The 20,736-nt window shown below is 39.7% G+C and overlaps 3 protein-coding genes, 1 long non-coding RNA gene and 1 other non-coding gene across 6 annotated transcripts; 2 read left to right on the top strand and 3 right to left on the bottom strand.

Moving 5' to 3' along the window:
• The first annotated feature begins 308 nt into the window (after positions 1–308).
• LOC103992604 (V-type proton ATPase subunit c1) lies at positions 309–3,241 on the top strand. Its single transcript, XM_009412383.3, has 3 exons — positions 309–499; positions 613–898; positions 2,915–3,241. The coding sequence occupies exons 1-3, from the start codon at positions 424–426 to the stop codon at positions 3,045–3,047; spliced, it is 495 nt and encodes a 164-aa protein (XP_009410658.1). The 5' UTR covers positions 309–423; the 3' UTR covers positions 3,048–3,241.
• A 2,354-nt stretch (positions 3,242–5,595) lies between these two features.
• Positions 5,596–5,668, top strand: TRNAA-AGC (transfer RNA alanine (anticodon AGC)). The gene has a single exon. It is a non-coding gene; the product is annotated as a tRNA-Ala (tRNA).
• Positions 5,669–7,742: 2,074 nt separating this feature from the next.
• Positions 7,743–8,806, bottom strand: LOC103992603 (uncharacterized). The gene is made up of 2 exons (XR_672288.3): positions 8,246–8,806; positions 7,743–8,035 (listed from the first exon to the last, which is right to left on the bottom strand). It is a non-coding gene; the product is annotated as an uncharacterized LOC103992603 (long non-coding RNA).
• A 296-nt stretch (positions 8,807–9,102) lies between these two features.
• On the bottom strand, positions 9,103–16,471 carry LOC135679409 (MA3 DOMAIN-CONTAINING TRANSLATION REGULATORY FACTOR 1-like). The gene is made up of 4 exons (XM_065193143.1): positions 16,306–16,471; positions 15,965–16,223; positions 11,450–11,544; positions 9,103–11,261 (listed from the first exon to the last, which is right to left on the bottom strand). The coding sequence occupies exons 2-4, from the start codon at positions 16,194–16,196 to the stop codon at positions 9,486–9,488; spliced, it is 2,103 nt and encodes a 700-aa protein (XP_065049215.1). The 5' UTR covers positions 16,197–16,223; positions 16,306–16,471; the 3' UTR covers positions 9,103–9,485.
• Positions 16,472–18,856: 2,385 nt separating this feature from the next.
• On the bottom strand, positions 18,857–20,471 carry LOC103992601 (E3 ubiquitin-protein ligase AIRP2). Of its 2 annotated transcripts, XM_065193144.1 has the most exons (6): positions 20,189–20,471; positions 19,864–20,026; positions 19,702–19,768; positions 19,350–19,584; positions 19,114–19,237; positions 18,857–19,031 (listed from the first exon to the last, which is right to left on the bottom strand). In XM_065193144.1, exons 1-6 carry the CDS (start codon positions 20,272–20,274, stop codon positions 19,014–19,016), a joined length of 693 nt encoding a protein of 230 aa, XP_065049216.1. In that variant the 5' UTR covers positions 20,275–20,471; the 3' UTR covers positions 18,857–19,013. The 2 variants fall into 2 exon arrangements, with proteins under 2 accessions (XP_065049216.1, XP_009410654.2); XM_009412379.3 differs by having other exon boundaries at positions 18,857–19,237.
• Positions 20,472–20,736: the final 265 nt, after the last annotated feature.

The following is a 20,736-nucleotide window of genomic DNA, read 5'->3' as shown; positions in this document are numbered from 1 at the left end:
TGAACTCGTCGAGAGTGATGAGTGCAGGTGTCGAAATTGTAATGGAATTGGACGATTCCAATTAAACTAATAGTTGGAGAGGATCCGTGGTCTAACTGGTCTTAACATCAGACGCGATCTACGCCGTTCATCATCGTGACAGGCGTTTCACGTGTCCTCCGTGCCAAAGAAGGCGAAACTATGTAATGCTTAATGACCAAAAGACCCATAAGAATGATCGTGCTCTGTCTCACGGTCTAAATTGTAATTTTGACCAAATCGAAGGGTGTATTGTTTCACAAGCCTCTATCGATCGCCGACCCAAGAAAGACCTCTTCCGATCACCGCAATGATAGAAGCCAGCCATTCATCTCTTTCCTCTCCTCCGCCTTCTCCACCTCGCCTCCTTCCACGAAACTAGGGTTTCCCAAGTCCGCCGCAAAGATGTCGACGTTCAGCGGCGACGAAACTGCCCCCTTCTTCGGGTTCCTCGGCGCTGCCGCGGCCCTCGTTTTCTCCTGTAATTTCCCGCAATTCCCTCGCCCATCGTGTGTTTCGATTTGGTCGTCCAGATTCTTTGATGTAGCAGCTCGGCTTTTTGGAATGGTTTCGGTTGGTTCTTGGTCTTGACAGGCATGGGGGCGGCGTACGGGACGGCGAAGAGCGGCGTCGGTGTGGCGTCCATGGGTGTGATGCGCCCGGAGCTGGTGATGAAGTCGATCGTGCCCGTCGTCATGGCTGGAGTGCTTGGGATCTATGGTCTCATCATTGCGGTGATCATCAGTACCGGGATCAACCCCAAGGCCAAGTCGTACTATCTCTTTGACGGGTACGCGCACCTCTCGTCTGGGTTGGCTTGTGGCCTTGCAGGACTTTCGGCTGGGATGGCGATCGGCATCGTGGGCGATGCTGGAGTAAGGTAGCTATTCGATCCCCCTATCCAATCTCTTTAGATGTAAGAGTGATCTATATTTGTCTGTGTGTGTTTGTGTGTCAGATTTGCATATTAGGCATTTGTTTCTCAATTATGTGTAGATATATCGTCGCCATTAATTACTCAAGATGTATCTGAAATATCTAATGCTTGATTGTATAATTGAAATTGTAACATAGTGTTTACTAGAGGTTTTCCTAGTGGTATTTTGCCAGAATGTATCTTAATGAAAAGAAGAACAAAAAATGGCCATATTTCAAGACTGTTTATTTATCTTGGAAAGACATGATGTTATGTCGGTCGCATAGAGTCTACATTTTTAGCTCATTATCACCATTTTGTCATCCACCTTTGTTTATCTTTCAACTCAATTGTTTTCGTTAACCCAAGGCTCAAAGTAACATTTGGTTTCGTTACCGGTCTAACCTTAAACGGTTTTGGTAATTTTAGTAGTATGGAGTTCAGTTCCGGTGGTTCGATCAAATAGTTAGGAAAAAAAATATAACAATTTTATGAACAAGTAAGATCATAAAAAGGTAACTCAAGGGAAAAAAAAAAAAGTTGATGAATATGCGAAAAATTTTGATGTTTGTCTTTACCAGATCTAGTTACCTTGAATATTGTTCCTTCTTTTTGAAGTATACTGCAACATTTCTATGTGCTAAGCCCCCACCTCATTCAGCATGAAGTGATGACTCAGTCGGCCCAATGCTAATGCCAAAGAAGTGTATAAATAAAGGTAAAAGCTCCCCATAGGCAGATTCTATGTCCTGTAGCTAGGGCAACTTAGAAGCAGGGTGATAGAAAGGAATGGATCGGTTGATCGGCTTTAAGCTCTTTTTGGAGATCATATAATTAGATTTAACTGCCACGTCTCCTATGGCATACACAGTTTTGAGGTACATCGACAAGCTGTTCTTCCGGTGTGAGAAGCACCAAACTTACATGCATGAATAAATCATATGCTGCTGTTCTCTGGACTGGATTACGAACATCATAGCTTGATTTTATGTAAAATTCCTGGTATTTATTTGTCATTTCAGTCCTTTAATAGTTGAGGCAGTTAATAGGTTTGGACATTCAACTTTTGCATATCTTAGCAATTTATTTTGATGTTATTATATTCTAGAAATGCTTATACGTATGATATGTGTTTAATGCTTCCATGATATGATGTGTTTGTATTTTTTACATTCTTTTTTGATTTGTTGGTCTGATGGCATGCAAATATGTTATAGCTTAATCCACTATGAACTTTGAAGATGAATTTGGACTTAAGAGCATGGTCCATGAATCGTAAATATCTCCAAGGTTAACTCATTGTTGTTATGGTCATGGACTCACTCTAGAGGCATCGGTTTATATATATTTGATCTTTGTCCCTGCCTACCTTATTTCTGGGAAGCATCTAGGACTTTACAAGTAAATCCAATGTTATATTAGCATGTTGTTTAGTCATGATTTAGCATTATGATCATGGATGTAATGGTGTAAGAGTTATGATGTTGAACCGAAATATCCAGTGAGCTTGTTTTTGGTTTTGGTCATGAAGGATTTATAATTAAGGTCAGTGCAGTCATTTATAGTCTTAGTAACACCTGTTATCTTGATAACATTGGTTCCATTCCTTTCATAAGGTGGGATGAACTTTTTGAAGCTAATTTTTTTATGCTTGCTTATTCTGACATGAGCCTGGTTGATGCTATTAACCCTCCGCATCCGACGACATTAGTGTTGTCAATGAAGTAGGAGTGTAAAGATTTTGTGGGAATAACAGATCCCCCCAACTCCTTCATGAAACTTGTTTAGCAAATTACCACTACTTGATCTGCACTTTGGGCTCATCTATTTTATATGCTTACATGAAGTATTTGATGGGTTGTGCATAGCAATCATTCTGACACATTATTTAGTTAATTGATCCACTTCCGATATTTAAGCTGCATTTATTTTGCAAGATAATAATAGTGTTGTGGGTTTATTTATTTATATCTGTCGTAGGGCCAACGCGCAGCAGCCAAAGCTCTTCGTAGGTATGATTCTTATTCTCATCTTTGCGGAAGCTCTCGCGCTCTATGGTCTTATCGTTGGCATTATTCTTTCCTCTCGGGCTGGTCAATCTCGAGCGGAGTAAGAAACACATGACGAGTGTGCTCGCCGTAGTATATTTCTGCAACTTTTTTGTTATCATAATGTAATTTATTCAAATGACTCCTCTGATGAGAGTCTGTTGTTTGTTAACTCACACTACATCCTCAATAATTTGTCACTGCACTTTTATTTGTACGAATGATTATAGACGTGCAACCTTCGTATAATTTTGGTCCACTCTGCCGTCTCGTTTCCTTCTGTACCGCCCTGTAAAAATTCGACTGTGTTGATGACAAACTTTGCAGGCATGTATGTAGCTTCCTCCAAATCAGACGGCCGTCGGAGCGTCTCATCCAGTAGCGGTCCGAGGTGAATGGAAGATGATAGCAGCTCCAAATCGGACGGTCCGAAGTGAATGATGAGGTGTGCTGACCCTCTCTTCCATACGATTCCTCGGTCTTCTACCCGTGCGTCACTTGATGCGGTCGCCTCAAGTGAATGACGAGGTGTGCGGGCTCTCTCTTCCAAACGGTTCCTCGTCCTTCCTCCTCTTTCCCAAACTCTCAAGCCGCCATCGTTGCTATTCGTCTTCTTTTTCACTCTTTCTTTGCCTTTCCTCTTCATTCGCTTGGGATTTCCCTTCTCGATTCCGGCCTCAAGAACTCCTGCGAGCGAAAGATCTTTCTTGTTTCTGTTGTTTTCGTCATTTCCCTGTTTCTGGTGCCAATTTAGATCAAAGCTTATCGTTGGGTTTCCTTCGGGTTCTGTTGGACGTCTCTCCCTCTTTTCTTGTCCTTTTAGGACAGATTTTTTTTTGTGTTTTTGTTTCATCTTCTCTTCTCTTTAGGTTCTTTTTTGCTTCCCTTTGAATCTTGAGGGTTTTCTTGGACCCCAAACTGGCTCTTCCGTCAACAGGATCTGGATACACGGAACGAGAGTTCAGTGGCACTATCCCATGCTACCTCCTAAAGCAATTCTCTCAAGCCACCACATCGTCCAAGATCAGGGTTCGGATCTAAGCAATCGCTTTCTTTCTCTCGTTCTATTAATTAGACTCTTTATTTTCTTTTGTTCTGTTTCCTCTTTTTGATGGCTTTAGTAGTAGTAGTAGTAGTAGTTAGTACTTGGGGTAACAAACTACAAAGGCATCCAAGAAGAAGTGCATTGATAGCGAGACCATATCATTTTTTTAATATATATTTCCGTAAGGCATATTTCACATCGATAGATCATTTTTCATTTTATGTCAGGTGATGGATGACATTTGATTATTATCAATCAATTGTGGCATTGTATTATGTCGATCAATCAATCACCGTCTATTTTATCACCTGCGGGTCACGTGATGGCATTGGCCTCTTCTCGTATAAACAGTCGGTTGCCCCCTCCTCTCTTTCCCTCATCACGGTTTCTTTGGGTTGGTTTTCCTTCAACAGATGAGGAGGATTGGGATCGTCCAGACGACTCCGACGGTAAGATGATCGGCGGACAGAGCCGCACATTCTCCCCCTCATCTCTCTCCGTCGTATCAGGTTTCTTTTCTGTTCCTATCCCTATCCCTCTTGGTCATGGGATTTTCTTTAGGTTTCCTCGTGAATCCTTGTTTCTGGGTTTTCTTTAGTTTACTTCATGTTCTCGTGACTTGTTTTGGGTTTCTTCACGAATCTTGCAAGTTGTTTCACGGTTTTCTTCAGCTCGCCTCTACTTCCCTCTTTCCGCTGTTTCTCTTGATCGAATCTTCTGGTTTTTAGATTTATTTACGTCTCTTGTTGAAATTTTCAGTGCTTTCTTCAGTCTTCACCTGATTATTCTTTTGGGGTTTCTTCCGGTTCCCCTTCTTCACTCGTCCTTCCTCTCCTCTCGTCCCCGTTTCTACTGTTCATTGCTGTTGAGATTTCTTTAGGTTCGTTCTCGATTCAGTCTTCTTCTGAATGGTGGGGATTCTTTAGGTTCATCTTTCTCTTCTGCGATCTTCTCTCCTCCTCTCTATGTCACCCCTTTCTCCTACTGTTCCTCTTGATTTGAGCTTCTTGTTCTTGAGATTTCTTTAGGTTTGTTCTTGAATATTTTGGGTCTTCATCTCCTCGTCTCGTCTACAACTCCTTTTGGTCGAAGCTTCCTGTTCTTGGGATTTCCTTGGGTTTTCTACTTCGATCTTTTCCGCTTTGTTCTTTGGGGGCATGTTTCGGTACCCGCTTCGTGTAAGGTAAAGTTCATACCAGTTTGATTGCGCATTGGTTATTTGTTTTCTTTAGGATTTGATTTTACTGCTAAGGTGCCTCTCTCTCTCTCTCTTGGTGATGGACGCAATTGTGCTTTTGATCTATGTTTCATAGATGTGAGCATGCATGTCTGATTAATCATTCAAAAATACTCGGACATGCATTATTTATCGTTTTACTAAAGACATGCATGCTCAGACTTGTCGTTTTACTAAAGACGAGTTTCCGTCACCATTTGATTGTGGAACTCGTTGCAGATGTCGATTTTTACTTCTGGATAAGTTGGATTTAAGGTTATGTGGTGTGGCGTCGGCTTTTTCCCTGTTTCATTTTATATGTTCTAGTTCTGTTATGCTTATTTATCATCACGGGGATGTAGCTCAGATGGTAGAGCGCTCGCTTAGCATGCGAGAGGTACGGGGATCGATACCCCGCATCTCCATTTTTAATTTATTTTTTTTGTTTGATTTGAATATTAGTTGGGCTGCAGTATGTTGTAGAGGACCCCATCGATGGCCGGACTATTGGGAGGAGACAGGCGACACCGCTCTGCTAGCTAGCTCCGCTATCTGCTGCCCCGACAAGGCCGCGTCAGTGTACGAATCCTTATAGTTTCCGTTCCGTGAGCTTTAATTATTTCTCTTCAAAACGTTTACTGCTTTGGGGTCAATGCGGTGTGAATGTGGAAAGGTCGTGGGTTCGCGTTTCATGCAATTAACTCGTTCGTCTCACTCTCCTATCGTCTAAATACTACTACAAGCAACTTCTCCTCACTCTCTCTAGACGATATTTGATTATTATTATTATTATTATTATTATTATTATTATTATTATTATTATTATTGTTGTTATTACTACTATTTTTTATTATTTGTATCAAACTTGCATGGGTTAAAGAGGTTCCTCCTCGTTCGATCCCGGAGGTGCTCCTGTTTCGTCGGGCTTTGCATCCACCATCTTGCAGATTCTCCTTAACTGAGCTGGTGATTGTTATTAGCTCATTTAAAAATAAAAAAAATAAAAAATCGTAGATACCTACCTACCTGTACAACAGAGAAAACCATGATATGAAACAAATTTTAATAAATCAGGGTGATCAACACACTATAAAGCATTCCCAAGACATTTAATAATTCAATAACAACATTCTATACAATTTAGTTTGTTTATAATAAAAGATAAATCCAATGTTCACTAGCTTCTAAGACATTTGCATATATTTGCTACTCATCCACCTCGACCTAATGAAGCTTATATCCAATTTCTTCAACTCCCAAGTATTATACAAACAACATGGGGTTCATCAACCTTTTGATCATCGCTCACTCAGCAACTCATCATATGATTGTAGAAATACAAACCAATAAAAGCCAACATAATTTGTGATTTCCAAAAGGATATATTATACATACATAAGGAGATTTCCCATTACGAGGTCTAATGCTAATCCAACTTCAATCAATTGGCACATGCCACTACCATATCAGTACTGCAAACGATGATCTATAATATACCTCAGCTAGGAGTGTAAAGACTGCCCAAGAAATCTATATCATCTCATCATTCTTCAACAGCATTGAATATGCAAACAAAAATCTATATAATATACTCCTTATCTAAACACACACTTTCCTGTCTTTCCTAATTTTGAACTGTAAGCATAAAGGAAATTTAGTCCTCAAAATATTCAGTAAAATTTGTCCAAGTACATGATCCTTGGTTGAAATGTAACTCTTAAAAGAGCAACTTCCCGATAGAAATTTTATACCACCAGTTGGTGTCCGTTCCTGATTCCTATCAGTAATAAATCATACACGAAGATTCCGTAAGAGACATTCTAACAACGTAATTCAACTCATTCACTTCATCAAAAGAGGATAATACAGAGGATGACCCTCCTTCTATAAAAAAAAAAGAAGAAAAATCTACAATGTGCAGAAGCTGAGACAAACAGAGAAATAAATAAACCACAAGAAAGAATACTAGCACAAAAAATTGACTGATCAACAATCAAATGAAGTTCTACATCAAGCACAACAAAATATTTCTCAAAGACAATTGTCTGTGAACAAACATCGCAAACATAATACATAAAAACACTAATCCAAATCTCGCAGTCATGTTTATTCTTTAGAGACAAATGTGGAAGCAAAGAAGACGATGACTACCCAACTCAGCACATACAGCACAAATTGTAAACCAATTCCAAATCCTTCCTACACCAGCTCATGTTCAACCTATTGGAATTATAAACATTGTGCCATTGTCTATAAATATATATGTATATGTATATATATATATATATATATATATATATACATACATATATGTATATGTATATATATATATATATATACATATATATATATATATGTACATATATATATATATATATATGTACATATATATATATATATATATACATATATATAGATATGTATATATATATAGATGATGTCTACATGTATATACATATATATATATACATATCAACATCACACATGTAGACAACATCGTACTAAAAAGATACATTCACTTCATTATAGATAAGTCATTAAGCACGAAGAAACAATCAGAAATTACATAAGACTTTCAAGATAAGGAATCTTTAAGCTATTTGAAAGCAATCAAAGCTGAGATAGACATTTTTAGAAAAGAAATCAGGCGAAAGGAGTAATACTTGCGGGCGTGGAGAGCGGCGGGGCCGAGGTACGTCTCACGGTTCCATAGCTAGGACAGAAGGTTCTGCAGTAGGTCTCGCGGTTCCTTCGTGCCCTGGGAGATCTCCTTCCGCGGGTGGCCGGTGGGGCTTCATCGGGCAAAAGAAGGAAAGAGAAAGAAAGAAATCCGCTCAACATTGAGAAATTACTGCCATAGGTCAGTCAATTAAGCACCAAGGAAAAAATCATGTATCACATGAAAATTATTCAAGAAAAAAACATATATAAATCTTGAAAGCGAACAAAGCAGAGCGAAAGATTTCTTTAGAAAAGAAATCAAATAAAAGAATGAGCAATACCTGGAGGGCATGCGGGCCCGAGGTAGGTCTCGCACTCGTACATCCCGACCAGTTCCGCGCCATCCTTCGAGATCCCCGTCCTTTGCCGGGCACCAGGGCTTCATCTTGATCCACAGCTTCACGCACTTGTAATGAACTGTGACTATGTCCACGACCGGATCAACGATCACCAACTGCCGCCGAGTACAGGATCTTGGTGAGGCGGGCGACGCCGTTGTAGCCATCGATGTTCGCCCACTCGGAAGGACCGGCGGAAAGAGACGGAGGGGTCCGTCTCGTTCCTGATCTTGATGAGGGCATCCAAGATCATGGAGCCGCATTCGCCGAGGTCGATCTTGCGGTTTGTCCGGCGGAGAAGGTCTCGATGCGCTTGGCCTTGGCGGATTCGGACTGAGATGAGAGAGATAGGACGTAGAGGAACCGGCAGCGATGGCCGGGGTGGGTGAGGGGGAGACCGCGCGCGGAGGATACCCCTCGCTGTCGCGGCCACCAGAGGCGAGAAGAGAACCAACTGCGAGCGAGAGGGAACGAAAGAAACGATAAAGTTTGTTATGGGGTAAGAAGATAAGTCGGTCACGACCAAGATCGATAACATTTACACCCGTTAATTCCGTTACCCGTCTATTATACCTGGCTTGTCATTGGTTAATCTAAGATATATAGAAACAAGACATCGGTTCTTACGATGTCGATAGCGATTGTGTACACGGCAGTAATACACCACCTGAGCCAGCCGTCTTCGATATGAAGTATCAGACGATCCTTCCGAGTAGCAGTGGGAGTCAGCAAAACGAAAAGTTCGAATTTTTTTCAGCAGAAAGGAAAAGTTAGAAATGGAAATGTCATCCATTCCAAGAGAACCATAAAAGGCAGAGACACCTTCGGTTGATGAGAAGCCGGGACCAACATATACATAATGAAGGACCCATTCGTCTTCTTCATGGCAATACCATAAGAATATGTCTCACTAATCCTGATATCTGAAATCTATCACCAATAAAAATACTACCAAAAGCAAATTTATAATAATAATAATTAAAAAAAACCCAACCCAACCCAACTAAAGAGGAACGATCCCAGTGAAGTCAAAAGGAGGCACGCGTGATTTCAATCCCACATTTCCAGCAATACGAACCGAAAACTGCATGAACCGGAAAACGAGAATCAAACCGCCGCCACGGGTTGAACAAACGCTCCAGCCGACAAGGGACGAAATGAAGTGAGGCATAGCTGCTATAACCTAAAAGGACGCCAGAAGCCAGCCGTGCTTTCTCGCGTGCTCCATGTACTGCTGGAACTTCTCCTCCACATTGGGAATATCAAGAGCTAAGTCATCGAGCCCATCCCTTACTCTTGAGAACCCTTTTGTCATTTGATTCATGGTGATCAACCATTCATCGAAACACACCTGCAGCAAACCCAACAGCCTCTCGTTCTTCTTCTCCATCGCCATAACCAATGCCTTCTTTACCACTTCATGATTGAAGAAAGGCATTCCCAAATCACGGATACACTGGCACGCTTCTCCCACATCGCCTCCGCTCTCATATTCCTCCAGAAGCTTTATTATCTTGTCCTTTGCATCCTCCACCGCCCAACCAGTGCCACCGCCCCAGCATCTCAGAAGTCTCTCACCAGCATGCCGAGCAGATGCTAGCGAGCGAGCCATGTGAACAGTTTTACTCCCGCTGCAATTGCGCGGGAGCTTGCTGTTGATCTCCTCCAAGTTGAGCGGTGCTAAGACATCATCAATTACGGCCCTGGCCAGGAATAGTGCTAGCTCATTTGAGGCATCCAATATGTCCAATGCCGCATCCTCAGCTGACTCGAGCAGCATTATGAACCCATCAACAATGTCATCTCTTGAGAATATTTCCATGCTAAGCGCAGATAACAGAACAGATGCCATCTCCTTCTCCCTGTACTTGCGGTCCATCGCAAGGGTTATTAGTCTCTTAATAAAAACAGGATTGTACTCCGGAGCACCTAAATCTTCGAGACTTCTAATAAGCTCTGGTATGTCATCAGAGAGAAAGTATTCCCGTATTATCGTAACAGCTTCTTCTTTGTACTTCCTCAATTTCTCATAACCTTCATCTCTGTCTTCGTCCTCTGCCTCTTTTGATTGGAGAAAAGAAGGGTCAAGCCATCCACCAGAAATCGCTTTAGGAACTATCATCTGGAATAAGGATTTTGCAGCAGGAATATCAACAGACAGGTCATCGAGGCTCTCAGCAAGCCGTGAGAAACCCTTGGTCATCTGGCTAGGACTGATTAAAAGTTCTTCTGCTGCTTCTTTTAAAAGCTTCAATATAAGAGGCTCTGATGTTTGATTTTCCATTGCCTGCACCAGTGCCCGCTTCACAACCTCGTGATGGAAGAACGAAACTCCCAGCTCCCTTATGCACCTACAGGCCTCTGCTGTGTCTCCATTCTCTATATATTCTCTCAACAAATCTGAGATCTTCCTTTTGACCTCTTCGACAGTGAAATGAGTGGTGCCACCCCATCGACGCTCAACTAACTCTGCATGGTGGGGAGCCGAGAGATAACTTTTTTCAGCAGTTTGAACAACCTGAAGACCTTTAGAGGATTCAGAAAGTGTTTTCTTCGCTTTTGTGAGAAAGGCAGGAGGTAGGATGTCATCAACAACTGCACGGGCTATAAACAAAGCCAGCACATCAACAGCATCAAGTATGTCAAGCGCCAAATCGTCAACAGCCTCGAGTAACATGAGAAACCCTTGGCTGATCTGGGCCGAAGTAATTACATCGGCATACAGGGAGGATAGCAAAACAGATGCCATCTCTTTCTCTTTGTCATGCCGGTCCATCGCCATGGAAACAAGTTTCTTAACAAAGAAGTGATGATACTGATCAGACCCAATATCTCCAAGATCCGTGGCTGCCACTTCTACCGCACCAGTGCTGAAATACTCCTCTATGATTGTTGCCACAGATTTCTTATAGTCATCTATAGGGTTAGAAAGAGTGGCACCCACGAGCTGATATGGTTCCTGAAATTGCAAACACAATGAATGTGTAATCCTCATCAAGTGTCTGTTTCTTGAGCTTTCCCTAATCATACATGATAACAAAAGAAGGATATAACTACTGTACAAAAATACACAAGCACCTTCATATATGCATATGAAGTCATATGTATGTCTCCAGATATAAAAGAGTGAATGTGAGAGTCTCATACCTCTCCACTATCATAATTAGGATCATTCGGGTCGACGCGTGAATCAGGATCAGCATCCAAGAGCTTGCCCCATGTTCCTTTGCCACCAGCACCATCTGAATCACATACTCGGTGAAGGAACATTCCGATTTGTTAAGAAAAAGACAATAATAAAGAACCAATGACAACAATATTAATAAATTTATACTTTTAGCTGAAATATTGAAACTAAATAGTATAGTAGCAACATGATGCAGTAGACATTGAGAGTATATAATAAGTATAAACAAGACTAAGAACTGCTTGTCCTTTAAACTACTTAGAAAACAAATCAAATTGAGTCCATGAATTTTTTTTTTTTGAAATCAATTGTTTCTATAATGTCATAATTACGGTATTAGTAAATGCTGATTGTCTCCAACAAAATCTAACTAGTCCATGAACAGATGCAGAACAACCTACAACCACCAAATGCAATCGATACTGCCACTCCATAATTTTTACTTCAACAATAACTCAAATCTAACAGCGTGACAATTCTAATTCTGGATATTCATGGATGATCTCCACATCAATTTTAACCCTAACTAGGAATGGTGGAGATATCCAAGAACATCCATGTTTAGACAAAGCTAAAATAAATAAAATTCTTATAGGAATCAAGTAACAATAGAGAAACTAGAGTAGCATGAGAAAATACCCTATAAATTATAATTCATCTGAAAAACCCTCCAAAAACATTAACATCCAGCTACGAACAATAGAACAACTAGAATAGCATGAGAGATTCATCTAAAAAGCCTTCCATGGGCATTAGCATCCAGTTAATAAGTTCTCTTTTCTTATCTAAAAATTATGTATAAAAATAACAAGTAGACCTCTACACTATATATAAAATGCTGAAAGGGGGGATATCTAGAATTTCAAAGCAATACAAAAAGTTAATATTGGGTGACAAAGCATTAAAAATAATTAACAACAATTCATAGAGCAAAAACAAAATAAGCAATAGTAAGAAACCGACTTGCCAGTCATATATCTAAACATTGAAAAAGTTATTAAGTAAGCTAGTGCATATATTCTAATTGATATTCTTCTTCCTTTGGTTTTGTCAACAGAGAGAGATGAAGACAACCTTCTTGAAAAAGACAGCAAAATATAAAAATAACAGGAAATCCAACTAATGTAATTGGTAAAGTATAAAAAGTGGTGGCCTATAATGACATTAGAATGAATACCTAGAACCAGAATGCTTCAGAATGTAAACTGTAATGTTATTGCCCAAAAAAAAAAACAACAATTGACAATATGGCATTTCTTGATGAAGCAAAAGCTAGCAAAATATTTTTTTCTTCAAAATTTCTATTGCAGTACTAGCTTTCACAAATTATGCTAAAATAGTGAGTAGTGACTCTATGGTCTTTTACAAGAAAGGAATATGTTAATCTCTCCATACATAATCCAACTTTGTTAGATGATCTCAACTAAGACCTGACTGATAGTTATATAACTAATAAGAATAGTGGGGTATCATGGTCAAAAGTATTTTCTCTTGATCTCTCAACTTAAATGTAAATACAAGTTGCCCAGTTTGAACACCAACACTGGTGCCATAGAATATACAGCTACCTTAATTACATTTGCCAATGTCGATGGTGGATATCTGGCCCACCCTTACCCACTCAAACACCCCAAAGAAAAGGTCCCAACAAAAAGTAAAAGTCCCATCGATAGACAAACATTCTCAAACAAGATGGAAAAGAATGATGACAGTATGTCTTCACTAATAGGCTGGTAGAATTCTCTTTAGCATCTGTTAAGCAGCAGCTGAAGCAAATCAACTTAGGAATCATGTTTCTATAATCATGTACATGTTATCAAATTTCAAACTCCAATTAGCTTATTTTTAAAAGGGTGCGACTTTCATCAACTTTGCATGACCACATCATAAATACCTCGACAGATCTTTATTATAGGATTTGTCTTCATAGAATTTTTTAATTCAAATGATATATTGTCACTTGATTTCTTTTTTAAACTCAACAGGTAGTTTTACTGTTGCCTGTTCATTAGTTTCATCTAAAACTTTAGCAGTAACAATTGACGACTAGAACTATTAAAGCTTTACACATGATCAGAAATGTAAAAGCCAAAAGAATGAAAGCAATAGTCTGAGGATTTTGCACAAACATATGGCAAGGTTACCATCTGAAGGTAAAATAGTGCAACAGCTATAATTCTAAAAAGCTAACAATCAATTCTCTAAAACCTGCAATGTGACAAACCGTTTGCATCAGCTTTATGAGAAATCAAACAAGGTAAGTACGATTGCAGTTTCGAAACACGCAATCCTTGTGTCTAAGGTTGCAGAACTTCCTCATGAGAAGCAGTGATGCTTGTATAATTAAAAATGAACTTGATGCTACGAACAACGTGGTTACTCAACACATTAATTTTCTTTTTGTCTGCAAAATATGATCTTTGGAACCAGTTTATGATAGCTTAGCCAAGAATTGAAGATTTAATCCACTCCATATAACAAATTACTAAATTTCACGAAGGAACTCAGATGTGCAAACCACAAAGAAATTTAGTTTCAAGGAAGTATCAAGGGTATCAAGGAGAAAGTTGCAAGCTGGGCATCATATACAGGCTTCTTTTGGTCAAAAAAATTGAAGAAAACAATCATGTGTTGTATGGCAGACCACTAAAGGTGTAATCAATGGTAGGATCTGATAAATTTTGCATAATATAATAATTAGATATGAGGGCCAATAGAAGTACTAAGATGACCTTGGGTGCTTAAAAAGGCAAAACTCCCCAAATTTACAGATTTATATGTAACAACTGCACATAAAAACAGACAATTCTTACTGCACCTAAAGTGAGATGCATAAGGTTGTTTTATCTAAGAACACATCTTATTACTACAATTCAAAACTTAATTTGAGATATACCAGCCATAAATGCAGATCACAAACCATAGTGAATATAGAAGGTTGTTTCACTAAAACTTGGGCATGATGGGCTCAAACCACTGCCAACCTCAATGTACATGAACGGATAAAGTAGCTTAGTCTGCCAAAAGACCTAAAGAAGGCATGCATCAGCATCATTTATTAAAGTAAAGGGTCCATCACATGCCTTGGTTTTCCCCCTGGCTTCTTTCTTTGACGAAACCCATTATGAATGAAATAATTCAATGAAGCATGACCAAAAAAGTAACATTGTATTAGGCTAGATGCAACTCCAACAAAGTACCAAAAGTCTGATATATTATGCAACCAAAGTAAATTGTTAAATCAATATTTTTTCTAAACGTGATTCATTTAACACGCCCCAAATGAATTATTGAGGACTAAAAAGCAGTTTTTCGAACATAACAAACTTGTAATTTTTTTAGTTGTATATGCTTCTCGTTACTTTCTATAATGTATCAGGACTTATAAAACACAAAATATATTTATTCATGCTCATCATTTTACAATTTTTGACATAATTTCATCAACCTTCAATCCAAATCTGGCATGTTCATAACATTACTTCACTCATGTTCAAAGTTCAAGTTGTACATGATCAAGTAACCTACAATGACATTTATAGATCATTTAATGTTCCAATTTCATTATAAAACCCATTCAAGATTATCATATCAAATATATATATGACAAAAACCTATGCAAACCAGCCAAAACTGCAAATTTTAAGATGGTTTGCAGTCAGTGTTGGCAGATTGATCCAAGGATTACTAACCTAATCTACGAAATATACGCTGACGCTCTTGTTTTCTATTTATATGAGACTTCTCTAAAAGGCAACGGAAATTTGGTCAACTGAAGGGATGAAAAAAACAATGAAAAAAAAAGAAATCCAGAGAGATGGTTTTACTACAGAACAATGAAAAATAAATAAATTCTGATATCCCTCAGCAACCTATCCTCATCTCCTGGTAGCTATCTTGACAAAGAGTTATTACAATCCCAGAAAAATTGGGGACAAGAAGATTCTCAATCCTGCCCCAGTTAATTATCCCCCCTCCTTTAAATTGCCTTTCCAAAATTGAGCTCTTATGCATCCGTAGGCAACTCAGCATATCTAAAACTACATATGACCAAAACAATTACACAAAATTTTTCACACAAACTAGCACAAAATACATACACCGGCAGATTAATGAAAAGTCCAGATCATCAGCAGTACAACGTTGCCTGTCTGCAGTGTTTTGTATTTTAAATTCTGACCTATTCTCTTCATTTTTAATTTTGTAATCTGACGTTATTGCCACAGAGTATATTATGAAATAAAAATACAGATAAAGACGCCATACTGTGCACAAAAACATAAAATCGACTCGTCATGCCTTCTAACCTAAGTATCTTTATCCCACTCACTCACCTTAAAATTAAGGGATAACAAATATATTAAAGTCGGACGTCCATCAGTTCATGTTTCAGATCATCTCCAAACGCCGCATAGCATAATCTGAAGATTACCAGCGAAAAAAGAGAGAGAAAACCAAGACAAAGCATCACTCACCCTTCTTCACTCGCACTAGCTTCCCGGAATGTGAGCGCCGCACGTGCCTCACCCCAGAAGACGGAGACCTCCCCCCGCCACCCCCGCCCCCGCCCTTAGTATGGATCTCGGAGAGCACCAGCTTGGTGGGCGATTTGGGCGACGAGGACAGCACCTCGGCCTTCTGCGCCGCTATCTTCAGCACCTCCCTCTGCTCCTCCGTCAAGAACCCCTCCTTCTTCGGCGACGCCATCTCCTCTCCCCCAATCGCGCCACCAACCTACGAATCAAACGCATCTCAACAAAACTCGTCCAAGAAACCAGAAAATCGCCTGCAGAACGTAACGAGATCGAAAGAGAACCTCGATCGGCTTTTGGCTCGGGGATCTCGAGCCAAGAGGGGCGAGGGGGCGAAGAAGATCGGAAGCCCTAAGAAGAATTGGATCTCGAGGGAGGTCTTCGATCGATCCGGCGAATTCGATTCGGCGTTTCGGAGAAGGGGGTTGAAGGGGGGAGAGGGGATTGAGCAACAGTTGCGCTGTTTATATATGGAGAGACGCTCTCGGTTCGGTGTACACGTCATGAGAGAGAGGGGTCGGGTCGAGCGGATCCCTATCCTGTTAACACGTGGCCCATTCCGCTCCATCTTTGAGAACTTGACACGCCCCATTTTAGGTCGCTTCTCGCATTCCCTACCCGCAGACAATCACGCGTGTGAGCCTGCGGTGGGGCCCGTCACAAGAAACGTGGATTCCCGGGTAGGTCCGAATGTTCGAAGAAAATAGTTTTGGTCAATTAGAGAGCGACGTGGCGGATTTATACTGGCGTGATCCGCAATGGGGCCTGTCGGATCGACGAATGCGTATCAGAGGTCCGAAAAGTTCACCGGATCCGAAATGAAATATTCACGCACGTCATAACTCCATGAATGGAACAGATAATTCAGACTAATCAATTTAATTTTTGACAAATTAAAATTTATATTTTAACTCTCGTCCTTATAAACCTAATTGAAATTTATATGTTCCTTATAAACCTAATTGACTGAAGTATTAATCTCTAATACAGTTTTCCTATGCAAGTATTAAGGTGCAAAAGCATTCAAGAAGAAACGAATGTTCACAGCTTCCACATCCATATACTGCAACTGATTTCATTACTGCCATCTTCCTGCCACAATGAACTAAGAACACAAGCAGGAGGAACCATGCAGAAAGGAGGCGTGGGTCAACCAAGCCATACTTCTAGTCATCACTTGGGACTTTTCTGATTGATAAATGGTTTTGGTCTATCAAAACCAAATTACCAAGCTCAATCCATTTATTTTTTCACACACCAAAGAAACAGAGTCGCCAAAAACAGGTTCATTTGTTCCAGCAACAAATAATGAATTGCATCTCATGTCTGTCCAAAATCTTTTACCTAGAAGAGAAATGATAAAACAATGCCTGTTTGGATAATATGTTTTTGGACAATTTTACGTCTACACGACGAACGACACGACGACTGCACATAACCTGTGTTTACAAACCTGAAACAGTCATAAAAGCCAATCAAACTGAGACTGTCAAGTCTACTGTAAACTCTCTCCATGCTATTTACAGTTTTGTCCGTGACTAAGAGACAAAGGAATAACACAAAGAAATGATTAAACAATGCAATACAGTGAAATGTGCCAACTGATTCACAGGGCCAGCTCTAACTATTGATTGACAACAGAGGTTACATATGTAATTCTCGTATATCAGAGCAATTGTAAGTCTATGATAGAAGATAGCAACTCATGCCTTGTCATGTTCTTTTGATGTTCACAGGCAACATTTTTTGTTTACAGAAAGCATGAGAGAAATGGCTAAAAGAGCAGCACAAGTCTAACCTCACTTGCACAAAAATTATGCCCATATTTTTTATGATGATTTATCAAAATAACTTCATTCCACCGGTTATTTGCACCAATCCATGAAAATGCTTATCGTGGTTCAGGAGCTAAATACTGTAAACTTCTACTATCTTCACATTGCCAATTACATGAACAAATAAATACATTGTTACTAGAACCAAACACATGTGCATAATGATTCTTATGAGTTAGATATGAATTGTTACCAGAGAACAATCATCAGCAAGATTTTGATCAGAATAATCAATAATTTATCATCAAGTCCTCCTGGGTTGGATAACCACCTGATTCAGTGTATACTCATGTAACTCCTTTTTTATTTCAAAGGCCTCGACAAATAACAACTTCAGAGGCATCTTCCAAATTCTTATAAGTTATTCAAGTCACCGGGTAGCAGCTAAGAGTTCACATCAACAAACTAGCTTCATGATATTGCAAACAACATCCAGGCATTCAAATTTGACATCTTCCAAATGTTCTACCTATAAATTGCTTCAGGTATTGTAATTCTTATTCTCAGTTAGTTTTGGCCTACAATTGAACACTTAAATGTACCTTCATATTCTTAGTTTGACACCTTGACCTAAGGCTGCATAAGTAACAGAGACATATGAACCCTGAACAACAAATATAAACTTATGTTGCCCAAGTTCCAAGCTAATATTAACACGTCATACAAAACACTATAACTCGACAAGTTATACCGACAAAAACAATCTCTATCAAAACATATAACTAGGCCTAGCCGCTGGTGAATAAGGTTTATATATACAAAAGAAAGTTACAGAAAAATCTAAATTCAGTTTATCGCATTCTCAACATTTATCATCAAACATAATCATAAGTATCAAGCATAACTTAACCGAAAACAAGGTGTTCAGCTAACTTTAAGGCACAATGACATTATCACAAAGTTAATTAGCAGATAGTGAGCTTCCCTCTCTCTTTTTTTTTTTTTTACATTTTCTCTCACAAGTTTCCTGTCAACCCTGGCAATACACATGTACATCAGGTTTCACAAGAACAAATTTCATATGCAATTATTCTGAGGAGAGTTACAATGGTCGTCTACTGCACAATTTGAGTAAGTGTGAGATTGGAAGAACTTTCTCTTACCAGACCCATTCCACCAGGGATGGTCGGCTTTCAAACAATCTTACACCATTCTCCTCAAGTCTCCTGATTATACTACATAGTCATAATAGACAAAGAAAAGGGTGTCGGGAATGATCAGCGGCAAACTATCTATATAGCGATAGAAACGCCTTACATTGTCCATCTCTAAAGCCACAGTGTCAATGACATCGTCCCTGTTTGTAAGAACCCATAGGTCTCTTGATTGAACTCTTTTGAGGCTTCCCCTACAGAAGGGGCAAGACTGAGATCTCACATTCCTGAAAGTAAAAAAAATGTCAAATTCAGTAAAAAGGAAAACAAGATGTACTGCCAAATGGAATTTGAAAGTGAACGACAACATAACAACATGACACAGGGGTAAGCAATCACCAGTCGCGATAGCATTTTATGCACATAGCATGGTTGCAGCTTGGCAGGACCATTTTGGTGCAAACTTCCAGACAAATTCCACACTCGTCGTCCCTGTCCAAATCCCTATCAGCGAGCTTCTTCCACTCTTCCATCCTTTTCCTGCCAACCATCTCTTTAGCTCGGCCTTTCTCGTTAGATTGTTCTCTTTCCGCCAAGTTGCTCTCGAGTTGTTGAAGAGAAGGATATATGATAGCTGCAAATTTTGTTTAATGGAAATAACTGTGTGAGGATAATATACATATATATCAAACTTAGGCAATTTAAGACCCTTGGAACACACACAAAAGAATATAAAGTTCAGATTATGCACCATAGAACTCTCTAATGCTAGCCCGTCTTTCAAAGGTGGATATAGTTCTCATACCATCAACATAAACCTGCATAATGCAGCAAGTAAGTTGTCAGTCTTACAGCTACCAAAGCACTGCAATCCTTCTTCGATGATCGACACCTGAAACGGTTCAAAGAGTACCTTGTGGACAAGTATCTGGAAAAGCCCTAAATAACGAAGGAGGCTATAAGAGCAAGTGCAGTCCAACCACTGCATCAGGAAGAGAAAGACGGGGGCCAACGGGCTGCAAGACACCCTCATCTGAAGACAGGCACCACCGTAGGTTCTCCGAATAGCATCTGCCCTGTGATCCAAAGCACCAGGACATGAAGACCATGTCATCCGATGACGAAATCACAGAATTCAGACCAAAAATAGAAGCATCCACCACCGCATGGATCACCAACACTATCTGGACAGAAACAACATACACAAATATACAAGATGTGAGAGGGAGGGAGATTACAGGGTGTTGGCGTGGTTGATGTCAGCTTCGAGGGCTTTAAGGGAACCTCTGAAGGATGGTGGCCTTGTAAGCTGGCTCTGAAGCATGGCTTCAATCTCGGAAGACGACGACGATGAGGAGGAGGAGGAGGAGAGGGGACTAGCGGGGGAAGAAATGGGGCAGATGAGATTAGGATCCTCTGAGCTGCCATCTTATGCGTTGATCATATAGCAGAACCTTCAAGTACAATGAGAGAAAGGGGACAACCTAACCACAGTGGGATAAGGCAGCCCCACTCTCTCTCTCTCTCTCATCATTATTAATTTAAATATTAAAACAATTAAAAATTAAAATATGGAGGACTTAATAGACTCTTTAAGATATTATCACTATAAGAAAAATGAGTGAATAAAGATGATATTTGATTTAATATATTTAAATCTTCGATATTTGGTGATTAAATAACATTAAAATAAAATCTCCGAAGGTGATAATAGCTGCTGCTCGTCGTCTCCCAGAACTACTGAACGTTCGTTGATTGGACGGTGCTGTGGGACCCACTCCCGTCT

Source organism: Musa acuminata, chromosome BXJ1-7 (assembly GCF_036884655.1).
Source record: "Musa acuminata AAA Group cultivar baxijiao chromosome BXJ1-7, Cavendish_Baxijiao_AAA, whole genome shotgun sequence".
In the NCBI taxonomy this organism is placed as follows: domain Eukaryota; kingdom Viridiplantae; phylum Streptophyta; class Magnoliopsida; order Zingiberales; family Musaceae; genus Musa; species Musa acuminata.
This window is presented reverse-complemented; position numbering and strand designations above follow the sequence as displayed.

Bases quoted from the DNA above. Each gene is read 5' to 3' on its own strand.
- LOC103992604 (XM_009412383.3), top strand. From the start codon at position 424: ATGTCGACGTTCAGCGGCGACGAAACTGCCCCCTTCTTCGGGTTCCTC. The intron at 500-612 runs GTAATTTCCCGC...TGGTCTTGACAG, and splicing joins CGCGGCCCTCGTTTTCTCCT to GCATGGGGGCGGCGTACGGG. The intron at 899-2,914 runs GTAGCTATTCGA...TATCTGTCGTAG, and splicing joins GTGGGCGATGCTGGAGTAAG to GGCCAACGCGCAGCAGCCAA.
- LOC103992601 (XM_009412379.3), bottom strand. From the start codon at position 20,274: ATGCTTCAGAGCCAGCTTACAAGGCCACCATCCTTCAGAGGTTCCCTT. The intron at 20,027-20,188 runs GTAATCTCCCTC...TTTGGATCACAG, and splicing joins ATCAACCACGCCAACACCCT to GGCAGATGCTATTCGGAGAA. The intron at 19,769-19,863 runs GTACTCTTTGAA...TGCATTATGCAG, and splicing joins TCCAGATACTTGTCCACAAG to GTTTATGTTGATGGTATGAG.
- LOC135679409 (XM_065193143.1), bottom strand. From the start codon at position 16,196: ATGGCGTCGCCGAAGAAGGAGGGGTTCTTGACGGAGGAGCAGAGGGAG. The intron at 11,545-15,964 runs GTGAGTGATGCT...TATGTGATTCAG, and splicing joins GCTAGTGCGAGTGAAGAAGG to ATGGTGCTGGTGGCAAAGGA. The intron at 11,262-11,449 runs GTATGAGACTCT...TTGCAATTTCAG, and splicing joins CTAATTATGATAGTGGAGAG to GAACCATATCAGCTCGTGGG.